At 41.6% G+C, this 12,653-nt stretch overlaps 1 protein-coding gene across 4 annotated transcripts in view; it reads left to right on the top strand.

Annotated features, from left to right (window-relative positions):
• Nucleotides 1-8,851, top strand: part of LOC138185648 (uncharacterized) — a 130,218-nt gene extending 121,367 nt beyond the window's left edge. For 3 of the 4 annotated variants that reach the window (XM_069124765.1, XM_069124766.1, XM_069124767.1), the window contains 4 exons: nt 6,265-6,388; nt 6,467-6,617; nt 6,990-7,206; nt 8,439-8,851. In XM_069124765.1, coding sequence (XP_068980866.1) covers nt 6,265-6,388; nt 6,467-6,617; nt 6,990-7,206; nt 8,439-8,565 — 619 coding nt within the window. In that variant the 3' untranslated portion in view covers nt 8,566-8,851. Of the gene's footprint in view, nt 1-606; nt 5,544-6,264; nt 6,389-6,466; nt 6,618-6,989; nt 7,207-8,438 lie in introns of those variants that run through there. The other variant, XM_069124764.1, reaches the window with a different exon arrangement.
• Nucleotides 8,852-12,653: the final 3,802 nt, after the last annotated feature.

Here is a 12,653-nt window from a genome sequence, read left to right as displayed (position 1 = left end):
GAACGTTTGTCACCCTCGTGCTCGTCATCACCGTCACCCTCTTGGCCCACTATTTTTCGATGACGAATGCTCGACTCTTACCGCTCGATTCGAAGGAACGTTCATCGCCGCCGCTAATGGCTGCGTGTCGATTCGAGGATCACGACTAATCGAGGGATGGTTCTTCGACCCTCTTTCGCGATTATTCTCGACTCTCTGCCGAAAGGAACAATAGGAACGAGATGGTAAGGTTCCATTCTGAGACAGGTGTCGTTCAAGATCGAACGAATGGAAGGAAGGGAAAGATCTTGGGCTACTCGTTATCTTTTATCCCTTGACGACGGAACTTTCCGATCAGGCTAGAATATCGATCGTTGATCGCAAGGTTCGAAATAAGACTGAACGAAATCCCACTCGGACAAAGAGAAAAACGGCCAGCTAAAAGGATATAGAAAAATTGAATACGAAAGCTGACAAGAATATTATACGCTTTATTCTGTCAGTTATCGTGTGAAACGTGAAAAAAGAAACTGTTTATATATTCGAAGTTCGAAATTTCAAGATCCTCGCGTGCAAATCGATCGATGATCGTCGAATTTGTAAAAAAATTGTCAGCCGAATTTCAATTATTCGCGAGAGGCAAGTCCATCGATATATTTCCCTCCCGGCCTGTTGAATTTCGGTCTTTTCACTCGATGATCATTTTTCGAAAAGCGAAGCGCGAAATATATGCGCATTCTGATGTTTTCCGGATCGGACTTGGATGCATGCATGCCACGAGCAAACAAAATCAACAATGCCATGTAAACGAGTTTCCACGACGAACAATTTCACCACTGCGAATCGACATTATCCCATGAAACGTTGATTACCTTAACTGTGTGTAACTTAAAGTTGTATATTCTGATTATTATATTTTTTAGATTTATATGCCGACGACTTGTGATTGCTTTCAGCACGCACATCTATAAGCGTCTGGCTTTCGCAGCCAATTAATCAAAAGATTCAGTCACGGTAATTAAGAAAACATAATTTCTATGTTGCATCGAATCCGACATGCATTGATATCCAATTTCAATTAAATCCTTCGCGCGTGCCTTCGTCTAGCCAACGTACGCGTTGTAAATTTTTAGGCTGCTTCCCTTTCGAGTTTCATATACCAAACCAGTCTCCACTCGAAACAATAAGATCCGATATCGAGAAGAGTCGAACGATCCTCCGTTCTTTCTCCTTTTTTTTTTTTTTTTATCTTTCATTCTGTTTACGCCAATTTATCGATGATATATCGTCGGACCCAATCATCCAATTAAGCGCCCACGCCTCTCCTTGCGTCTTTACTGAAAAAGTAAGTTGTTGATTGGCCGCCTACACGTATCGACCGACCGTGGCATAGTGTGGCTGCATTATCGATAATACAACGACATATTATCGATGAACAGGTTTCGTTGATTTCCGGTGAATTATCGCCAACCACGATCGCCGATTATGGTCCTTGTTCAAAATCAAATCGTAATTGCGTTCTAGTACGTACTTCGTTCCTGAATTGGGTCGTTAAATTGCTAAAAAAAAGTTCACGGTCGTGGAACGAACCAGAGAAGGAACAAGAATAGAGAATCGATCGGATAGAGGATATTTTCGATGCGACTGATTTTCATCGATTCGTTTTGCAAGTTATTCTCGACCGTGTACAATTAGCAACGTCGAGCGCGATGTAATCTTCGGCCAAAGATCTGGCGAAACGCGAAAAAATAAGGTAAAGGATAGTAAAATTGATTGGGTTGTGGTAGAAATCGAATACATCGGGCGATAACAGGAAAACGAAACTGCGCGAAAGCGAAATACACGGTGGAAGGACTAGGTTGCAGCTGGCTAACGACACAATCGTGTTTCTGTCTTGCTGTAACTGTAAACGATCGTCGCTCGAGCAACGAACAATCGACGTCCGGCTTCGCGACAATTTCCACCTGATGCCGATACATATTCGTTTTTAGTTGGATTATGCTGACCGCGTTACGGCCGTTTGCCCTGGTAATCTGGTGCGCCCTTTGCCAATACCGACTGGGAATTTGCGAGCGCTCCGATCGATAATAATTGATTCGAGATTACCAAATCGGCCGTGCCGCCCCAGTTCGTGATTGGGGAACAGATGCGCGCCACGTTCGATCGAATCCAGCAGAAAAAATCGTGTTAAGTGCTCGTCGCGTGGAAATTACGGGGTGAGTAACCATCGCTTCGCTTCGCGCTTCGTCGCGAACCAATTGATCGACTAAGTTAGTTTTATATCCGGATTGTTTCCAGATTGTTCCGAAAGTTACAAAGTGTCGCGCAAATTTCGTTTGTAGCTGAAGTAAAAGATGACAAATTGAAATAAAAAAATAAAAAAGATCATCGAACGACAAAGTACAGGAGATAACGATATCTCCCGGTACGATATTCGCAGGACCGATATCATCGTCGAAGCACGATCGACTACCACGATAGATATTGTTCCGGACGTTAAGCGATTCAATGGCGAACGAACAGAGCGTTACAGATTTCGGGCAACGTTGGCTGTTTTCGCTGTTTCGAATCGTTGCGAGACGCAGTCATTAAATCGAAACGCGGCCGCATAATACGGCAGCAATTTAGTTTCGCGGCGAAGTTTATTGCACATCTTGCGTCGTGCACCGCGAAACGCACCGGTAACAGATGGTCGTTGTGGATACCGAGCGTTACCATAAATCATTATTAGCCTGGATGCAATAAGAATAGTCTCCGTGCATAATGAATTCCATTAGACCGGCTGTGACTCGACGATTTCGCAAATCGAACATTTCCGAATTAATGGCCGTGGCACGTTCGCGATCTTCGCGTTTGTAGGATTTCGTATTAATTATAACAAAAATGTAATATCGCGTGGTATATGCATCGCGTTTAATTTATAGTTGCGAGAGAAAATGAATAGTATCGTGATTAATTATTTGGTTATCGTTGATAATTTATCGGTTCTTTCTGATAGTAATACAATACGATGGCGCCTTTTAATTTTCGCACGAATCATGTAATATCAAATATGGTACGCGGCATAAAACGGCACAAGTAATCCGATTTTCGCAATTCTCCTCTCTTTAAGTACATTCCTTATCTTAAGTGTCACTCGTAACTTCAAAGGACTTTGCGAGACTTAGGACTCTTGATTCTTAAGCGAAGAGCCTCTGCGACGGCACAATGCAGTCGAGTACTTTCATCCACGCACGTTTATTCCATTTCATTAACGCCAGATTTAACGATTGATCGGTTCGATCTCCAGCAGCAATGGCTCGATGAATCGCGATCTTGTTCACGGCAATTACCGCGCCGATAATTAGTGCAAATCGATGCATCTCGTCGCTTTGTCGCAGTCAGTCGCCGGAATATCCTGCCAGAAGCCGAGGCTCTCTTGATTTCAATTCAAATGAAGCTTCTGAACGTGCGATTCGCACGTTTCTCCTCCTCCTCTCTCTCTCTCTCTCTCTCTCTCTCTCTCTCTCTCGGGTTCTCACGTCTTTTGCCAAACACCCTCACGCTCTGTACATGCTCTGTCTCGTGTACATGCTTGTTTGCATCTTTGTGTACCAGCTTGGCACCATTGTCGCTAGAGAGATCGATGAAGCCGTATTAATTGGCGCTTTCGGTTTCCATCTTATTGTTGCTCGGCTTGAATGAAATTTCAATCGACTCGACGATCGGTCTCGGCAGCATTCGGACGACGATTTGTTTAAACGAATGTCGGATGATCTTAAGCGTCGCTGGAATCGTCGATTCCAGTGAAAACCTAAGAAACGACAGGTCTTTGATTAAGTGGATGTTACAAGGAAATTAAGTATAACGAAGGTCAAGCAGAGTGAAAGGATGTAAAAATTCTAGTTTCATTTGAGAAGCTGTCTCGTGATTAAATGTACAAAAAATTTTCCGTATCGATGTAAAATTGGCCATTGTATCTTAAACTCGAGGAGCGTGTAACGAACCACTTCTGTTAATTTCTGTCTTTCATTCGGCCGATCTTCACGTTAGTTACAAGCACTCCAAGTTTCGCTAAAGTTCGTAATAAAGTTTAACAAGAGTTCGAGAGTTTCATAAGTTCAGAATTCGCAAGTTCAGAAAACTTCGAATATGATTATAACGTTTTTGGTACCGATAGTTGGCAAAGTTCGATTACCGAGAATCAAAATACATCTGGTCGAAGAAAGAGAGCCACGGTTAATTACCGACACTATCGTTCGAAATATTGCTAAACGCGAATAGAAATGAAAATTTGGAACGCGCAGCTAGGAATTCCATCTTACGCTTAAAATGGTTTCTTGCGCTAGCTAGGGGATATTTATCGACGTGTTTTCTATACGATAGAAGGTCATTAAAAAAAGTGTATGCGAGGTGGATGGAAGCAATGCATCATCATTTAGTTAATGATGCATGCAAAAATTGATTTAAACGTGTCGGGCGTGTACATACGTATATTCCGTGGTAGGTGTTAAATGACATGTCACGCACTCTACCATAAACAGGCAGAATATTTGATTAATAGAACAACGCTGTTTCACGATAGATTAACTAATTTAGATATATGAAAACATATATACTGTATCGCTTCTTCCATAATTAATAATAACGTAGGTAATAGCTCTGCCCACGTATCTAAAGCGTCTTGGAGATAATTAGCCTTGATCCGAGTTAACACTGTCCCCTATTTCTTTAACTTAATCAACTACAACTTTTTATCGCGTCGTTTATCCTCGTTGGTTTGCTACGATACAGAGAACGTTAGTTCGGTAGTTAAAATTATTGCCCCTCTGTTAGTTTAATTATGCTTCGGTATATAATATAGGTTGGTAGTTCTAGTACTAAACTTCGTTATAACTTTGGTACGTTCCTGCCCATCGCGCGCCCGATACTTCGTCTCTATTTTATCTATATTTATTCTGATTGCTGTACTTTCAAACATCCAGTCGACCTTCCTCTATCTCCACCCCGGAACATCTCTCCTCTCTTCGATCTCGCGTTACTCTTTATTAAATTCGCATCCTCGAAGGAAAAACGTCTCGACCATCCATCAAACTTCATCGGTCGACGCTTAACGACTCCCCTTTTTTCGAACCAGCCCATCTATCTAAGATCGCCGCAAGATCGTGGGCAGAACGATCGACGATTAGCAATCATAGAGCTTGCGCTCTGTATAAAAGGAGCGTATCGATGCGTAACTGTTCGACAGTGCGTCGAGAACGTGTCTTGCAAGGAGTCGATCTCGCGTAACGGGTTACGTTCGATCGTGAGCCAGCCGATCCCACCTTCGACGCCCTATAAAAGATGTCTCAGAGAGGACAGGATGGCAGTGCCACGTGCGAAAACGACATGTCCGCGTCGAAAAATAGCTCTCTGTCCCGATTGAATCAGGATAGTCGACGAGACTCCGGTGACTGGCAGGATCAGGACACCGATTCCGAGATCAGCGAGACCGACTTCCTCACCAAGGGTGCCTTTTTGTTGACACCGAGCCACGAGCTCAGCATCGAGAAGGCAGCCACTATATGCGAGAAGATGAATTTTCGGTGAGGTTCACGCAGATTCCTTTCTATTGCCGTAATCGTTAGCTTTCCTTGTAAAATCCTATACGAAGCTGTGGTAGAAATTTGTTTATCGAAAGTTCGAAATTCGAAAGTCGATAATTCGAAATAACAACTCGAATTCGATTAAACTTTCGAATTTCGATTAAGAACTAATCTCGAAAAGATAAATCTTTATTTTTACTAATTCAATTCGATCTTATCGATATAAGTCACTTCGTTGTCTAATAGCATTTCGATGTGTCTGTTGGATAATATCGACAAATAAAGCTACGACTTCATTACGCGATAAATTTTCGTTTCACGTAAAGGTTTATAAACGTACGCTATCGGTAAAATGGTATATCGTACTGTTTGAAATGTCTCTAATGATTCGGCAGGCGTAAATCACAACAGATAGGAGGGCGAAGGGAGTCTCTCGTTAATTCTAAACGGAGACAAGTCAGTACGACGACGATTTAATTGAAATTCTCGTTGCCTTCGACGTTTCCATTTCGATGGATGACCAATTGATTAATTTATTAAATTTAATCGATCCGTTAAATTGTTTGGAGATACAATCGTGCGGAGATCGAATAAACCGAGTAGCCGAGAAAATTGTAATAAAATGGGCAGATTCGAGGAAAAAGGGAGACGAAGAACAGACGGAGAGCAGAAGAGGAAAGAGAGATAGGAGATAAAGCGTGGTTGTCGTTTTGCATTACAGTGGCGCGTTCTCCTTGACGAAAACGGCCACCGGTATACTCTTCAAGTTCAGCAACATCGACGATTTTCAGGCGGTCTACAAAAAGGGCTTCCACAAAGTCACCGGGGCACGCTTCTACAAGAAGGTACTTATCTTTCGGTACACAAAGGACCCTTCTCTTCAGAACGCCTCTAAATACGACGTTTCGTATTCATGAACGCAGGTCGCTATACCCTGCAGACCGGCGAAGACGTTCACCGTCTACGTTTTGGACGTACCTGAAGAATTACCCGAGGAGGATATTAGACACGCTCTCTACAAGTACCGGTCTATAGTCGAAATTACGCGGCTACCTCTCAACACGGGCACTGTTCGTGAGTATTTTCCGCGATATCATCGTCGCTATGCTCGTCATCGCGATACGACGATACGTCGGATCTTTCGAAATTTTTCGCGCCACAGATTTACCCTACGTACGCAGCATCGTCGATTCATATCGGATCGATTTGTTGGATCGTGAATACTTTTCGAGTCGGTTTCCATATCGATCCCGTCGACTTTCATATCGGTCGGAACGCGCGAACAATCGCTCGTACAATGATACGGAAATCACGGGTTTAACGCAATCGATTACATTAATTCCAGGCGTTTGCCTGGATCGTTCCTGATCGAATTAATTTCCCCTCTTTCACCGGTCATTTCCCAAACCGCGTGCCCGCTGACCCGGTGTCTGCTTTGCGAATTAGTGAAAGCGATCAACGACAAGTTGAAAAGCGACGCTCACAGCCAGAATGAGCCTGCGACGATTTACACGGGGCCACCCGTTATAAGGGTTACCCTGGCCAGCGTGGAAGAGACCTCGACGCTGCTCAGCCGTGGACTGGATTTTTATGGAGCCACATATTTCCCCACCGAAACTCCCCATCCAGCTGCTCAGCCCCTGGCCAAATACAAAAACAACAGGTGGGAAACGAATGTGTGTGCTTGCATATGCTCGCGATACGCTTTCCCGCGTCGTTCCAAATCAATTTCAGTTTATCGGAGTTGCCGCTTTTCACTCCCTTGTTTCCGCTCTCGCCAGATCAATTTTCTTTCTGTGTTGGTGCTTTTAATTGGCCCTTTGATTCGTTACACGCCGCATCGTGCGCCCGCCAATCATGCCCTTTCTTTTTTTCACATATCGAATATATTTGTATAAAGTTTATCCAGTTGCAATTGGGTAATTCAAATTTCCTCGCGCGTTGTTACCATGAAAATGAACAAAATTACGATATGCGTCGACGGAAACAGAAATTAACGAATTAACCATTTTCTTTAGTACGTCCGGCAATCTAATTTATTCGTTGCTCTTAAAGAGCAATCGATCGTTCGACCGAGTAACGCGATTAACATTAAAACCCTCTCACCGATTAAACCAGACTTTATGCATGCAGATGGCGGACGTTAATCCGCCAAACGTCAATTATCGTGTCTGGTACGTTTCATCAAAGACGACGATACTTCGGAACGGCGTTGTTCACGAGTTTAGCCGTTTATCAGACGCGAGATTATTAGGTCGACGGAAAATAGACAACCGTATCGCTTGGTGGAATACGCGTCGCGCTTATAGAATCGTGTAAAAGCCGCGCTTTAGCTATTCGATTCTAAAGCGTAAATTGAAAATGCCGAAAATAACCGCGGCATCGAAATCTCCGTTTGTTTCTGCTCGAAGGGAGACAAAGCGACCGCGTATCGCTGAAGCTGAAAGCGGATATCTAAGTTCCAGTCTAAACTTGGTTCGTTCAACGATATATCCTCCGTCGCTTTTACGTCGAAATAATAACTACGACGTCCTATAGACTCTGTAGCGTAGAAGTATGGTTGGGTAAGCGTGATTTCGCGTAGTCGCGTTTCCTCAAAAAGTCCATCAAACGTTTAACATCTTTGCCCGCCTTGTATAATATCAAATATATTGCCTATATTTAACCCGCACTTACTAAAACACGGCACGTTCTATCTTTAATTGAAACTCGCCGAGCTTGTCTTACAGCGCTACGCACGATACACTGTCCAATTAATCGAACTAAATCATTATTCTGCCAATTCGGAGTTTAACGCTACTAGCACGAAAGTTGGCAGAGTTCTTACTGCCCGGAAAGTAATAAAAATCGAATATGAAGCGGTTCGTTTTTGAACAAGATCCGCCATCGTTTCAGATGGCTCGAGCTGGCAGCCGTCGGTGCTGGACAAAGAGTCAGGGATCTGCTTCCGGTGTTCGACAACGCTGGCTTCAACAAATTACCACCCCCGGCCAGCCGGCTGATAAAACCACAAAAAAACTGACACGTTCCTCGACTTATTTCATCCCCTCTTCGAAATTCCACGCAACTGCCGTGTTCGCCACCTCCGACCTTCAGTTTTATCGCATTTTAGATAGGAGTGTCGAAGATCGGTTTCAGGGGATCGGGAATGCGTTAAAGGAAATCGGAAATTCTTTGTTGCACCGTAACATAATCGCGTTTGTGTAATACTTTTGTTAACCGAATTCCTTCATAGTGTAGTAGAACGACGAAGAAGGCTAAAGGGAACGACTAACAAACTATTTCTTTAATTCGTCAAGCCAGATGTAAAATTTCTAATGGACTTCTATGGAGATGAACAATTACTCGTTCTAACATTAAAATTAAGTAATTTCCAGAAAACAGAATTGATCGGTGTTTGGTTTCTGATTGGGCGTTATAGTACAGCGTTACGGTATCGTCTAACCATGGTTTGTCTAACTTTCTCTCGTACTACACTGTGAGAAGGTTGACAATTTGCTCGATAGGTTGACTCGGTAATCTACTCCAGGTAGAACGATTCCTATGCAAAATCCTTTTTAAGATACATTTTGAACCGTTTGAAGAAACGGGCTTTTACCATTTACGTTTTTCGTTGATGGTGAAAATGTATTTATCACGGTGATTTGTGCCTGAACCTGAAAGGAACGGTGAATCCTGTGGAATAGCGAATAAAACTAAATATTGAAAAAAGATACGTTTTAAAAGATAAGCTTTTATCGAATTCTTATTCATATTGTAATAAAGACTTAAACCGGTATTACGTTTATTAACCTCAGCCATACCTCTGATCAAAGAGATTCTAGAATAAAGAAGATCGTTTCATGTTTATACTATGAACGCTTTTGTACGAGTTATCGATATTTATAGAGATCGTTCTATCTGGCTCTTCCTAAAATGTTCCTATTTATATGTATTTCTTTCGTATGTGCAAGAATAATATTTAATTGCAATAACGAATCGCTGTTCCTATTTAAGTTATATACTACGATTCATAAAAACGATTGTTCTTTCGTTAAAGAGATTTCGGTCAGTCTGTGACAAATGGAAAAATTTACGTACGTTGAAAGAAATAACGTTTGAATATAAAATACTCTAACACACAATATTGTTATTTAATACCTTAGCAACGAGGAATCAATTATTAAATTTATATTATATTATATTATATTATATTAAATTAATATTAAAATTTTGAAGTCACACAGAAAGACGCTATTTAATCGCACAAAACCTGAACCGTTTAACTGACTGTTCGTTCTTGTAGAATGCTAAAGAATAAGAAAGAATTGAATAGATTTTCGGTGTTTTCGGTTGCTCCGTTCCGAGGCTCGGAAGAGTAATAATAGGAAATAGCCTTCAGCGAAGGTAATGATCGATAAAAACGGAAAATAGAAAAATTGGATACCCCCCGAGAAAAAGGAATCGCGGAAAAGTGAAGCATTTGCGAAAACAGATAGCATAAACATAAAATCGCCCTGGAAACGAGCAAAGGATAAAAGGAAGCGGCCATAAAGAAAAGAATGAAACATATCCATCGACGTAAATGTGAAAAGATGAAGAAAACTGAAAAGAAAAATGACTTGATGAAAGAAGTAAGTACCCGTAGGAGTAAAAAAAAAAAAAAAACGATAAAGAAAAAGGAATAATAAGCACCAAGAGCGGGAGGAGAAACTTGATATCCATTGCAAGGAAGATTGACGATTAAAAGCAAAAACGATCAGAAAACGAAGACAATCGCGAGAGCTAACTGTAAGAATAAAAGAAATTATGTAGTAGCTATAGAATTAAAGAATAGAAGAGAACAAAATCGACGGTCGTAACGATCGTGAAAGAGTATTACAGCGAGACAACGTATGGGATCCGTTAAAAGAAGGACTTAAAGATAAAGAAGAAAACGGAATAGAGAAAAACCGGCACTAGCGTCAGGAACAAAAGAAAGGAGTGGCTACGGAAGTGTAGAGCAGCTGGCACGGCGGGTTGACGAGGCACAATAACGATAAATGTAAAGTTTGCGTACGCATCGTTAGTACCATTGCCAGGCCCGCAATAATCGTTGCTGCCAGAGAATACGACCCAGCTCTCGGGGCTTACTAACTACTAATTGTTACCAACTTAGCGAAACGAAGAATTCTACGGCCGCGTGCGACCGACTCTTCGCGCGTTACTTCGCCAGATTAAAGAAATTTTACGTCCAGCAGCGTTCTGCCCTCAAGACGAAACGCCTCGCGTTTGCCCTTACCTTTCACGATGATAATTGCCACGAACCTTCTGCAACGGCTCGAATTTTGCTATTATGTTCGTTTAGTCGACTGCGTGACCCCCTAAGACTTAAAGGGAGCTCGTCAGAATTTTCTCAACGAGTAGCTGGTGCTTATTTTTTAGAATAGTTATTTTTTTTTACCGGGCTAACGATAGACTTTTGTAATTCAAGGTCCTTCCGTATGACAATTTGCTAACTAACATCGACGAATCGGCAAGTGACAAGAATCACAATTTGCAAGGAATAAAACATATCGTATTTAAGAAATCCGCGAATTGCATTCTTACGACGATTATAGGAGAAATTTCTTCGGAGTCTTTTATAAGAGAACGGTGTTAAATTAGCAAGTTTTAATAGGCTCGTGTAAGGACGATGTAATAATTACTTAACTACTCGTTAAGTAACGAAGTACTTAAGAATCGCGAGTTCGAACGAGAAAGCGATCCGATTATATACATTACATAATTTTACGTTAATCTTCTGTTTGCGGCGTTACGCTAAACGCTTCAAAGTATTAAAATTGACTTACCCCTTGGAGGTTTTCTCTATCCACGTAATTTTACTGTGTAAAAAAATTTAGTGACTGTGCGCTCAGATACGCACAACGCGAATCAGATTTGCATTTATTCTTACGTTTCTACGAACATAAATTTCATTCGCATTAATGGAACGAAAAAGAACGAACGAACAAAGTCTTTATTCGGTCGTTCGTTCCTTCGTTCGTTCGATCGCCTATCGATCGAAACATTCACAAAACAAAGCGTTACATCGTAATAGGAGATCGGACAATTTTGGTAATACGTGGTCACGTTACCTATGGATATGGATAATATTCGATGGAACAATTAGGCGGAAGTTCGAGCGACGAAACTCAAGTTGGCGCAACCTCGCGGAATTATAAGATATACTCGTCGTTATCGTTTACCAGGTCCTCCCGCGTTTCTACGACCTCCGAGCGTACAGTCGAACCGAGAGGGCGGAAATTAAACGTGCACCGTGTCTAGCTTACACGAGGGATTGAAAGGTGGCGGATGGCAAAAGGGCGAAGGAAAATCGAATTGTAGACCAGAAGAAATCCTTCGCGAGCGAGATATACGAAAGAAGGAGAAAAAATGAAAAGTTGCGATGAAAATAGTAAGAAGAGACAAACGGTCCTCGGACAAGGAAGAGCGAAGTAAGAAAGAGAAATATAAAGATACGCGATAGGAGAGAATCTTAGCACTTCGCACTCCTTTAACTTTATTTCCCGCGGAGATACGTGAGAGGACAAGTGTTCAAAAACAGGGTGTGTAATTTGTCATCAAATTTATCGATGAAATACACTCTACATTAAATATTTAAAACTAAAAATGTTTGTAGAAATGAACGATCGACGTTAATTATTACATGCTTTGTATCGTCAGATATCAATTTATTTCTGTATTCAATCGTTGATTATCAAAAGTAATTAAATCTTAAATTTACATAAATGTAGTGATCGAGCGAATGCAAATTACCGTGTAGATGTTATTACGAGGATATATAATGATTGTACAGCGTCAAAAAACGACAATCGTAGGAAACGTAAATTGAACGAGTCTGTGCTGCGATAATCTGCTACAATTCGTAATTTTAATCGTGTTGCAACGAACATTGTCGTTTCGCTTATCCGTTCGCAAATACCTCTATGCGCGTTAAAATTCATTTAACTAGTTCAACTAGATCAACCCCCGAAACCTCTCTCCAAACGATCGACAAAAATTCACTCGAGAGATTAGTATCGCCTCGATAAATATTTCCTACTTTTGTCCGGAACTAGCACCTGGCAGACATACGTTCAAACGGACCAA

Source organism: Bombus flavifrons, chromosome 12 (genome assembly GCF_040668555.2).
Source record: "Bombus flavifrons isolate JBK064 chromosome 12, iyBomFlav1_principal, whole genome shotgun sequence".
Classification (NCBI taxonomy): Eukaryota; Metazoa; Arthropoda; class Insecta; order Hymenoptera; family Apidae; genus Bombus; species Bombus flavifrons.
This window is presented reverse-complemented; position numbering and strand designations above follow the sequence as displayed.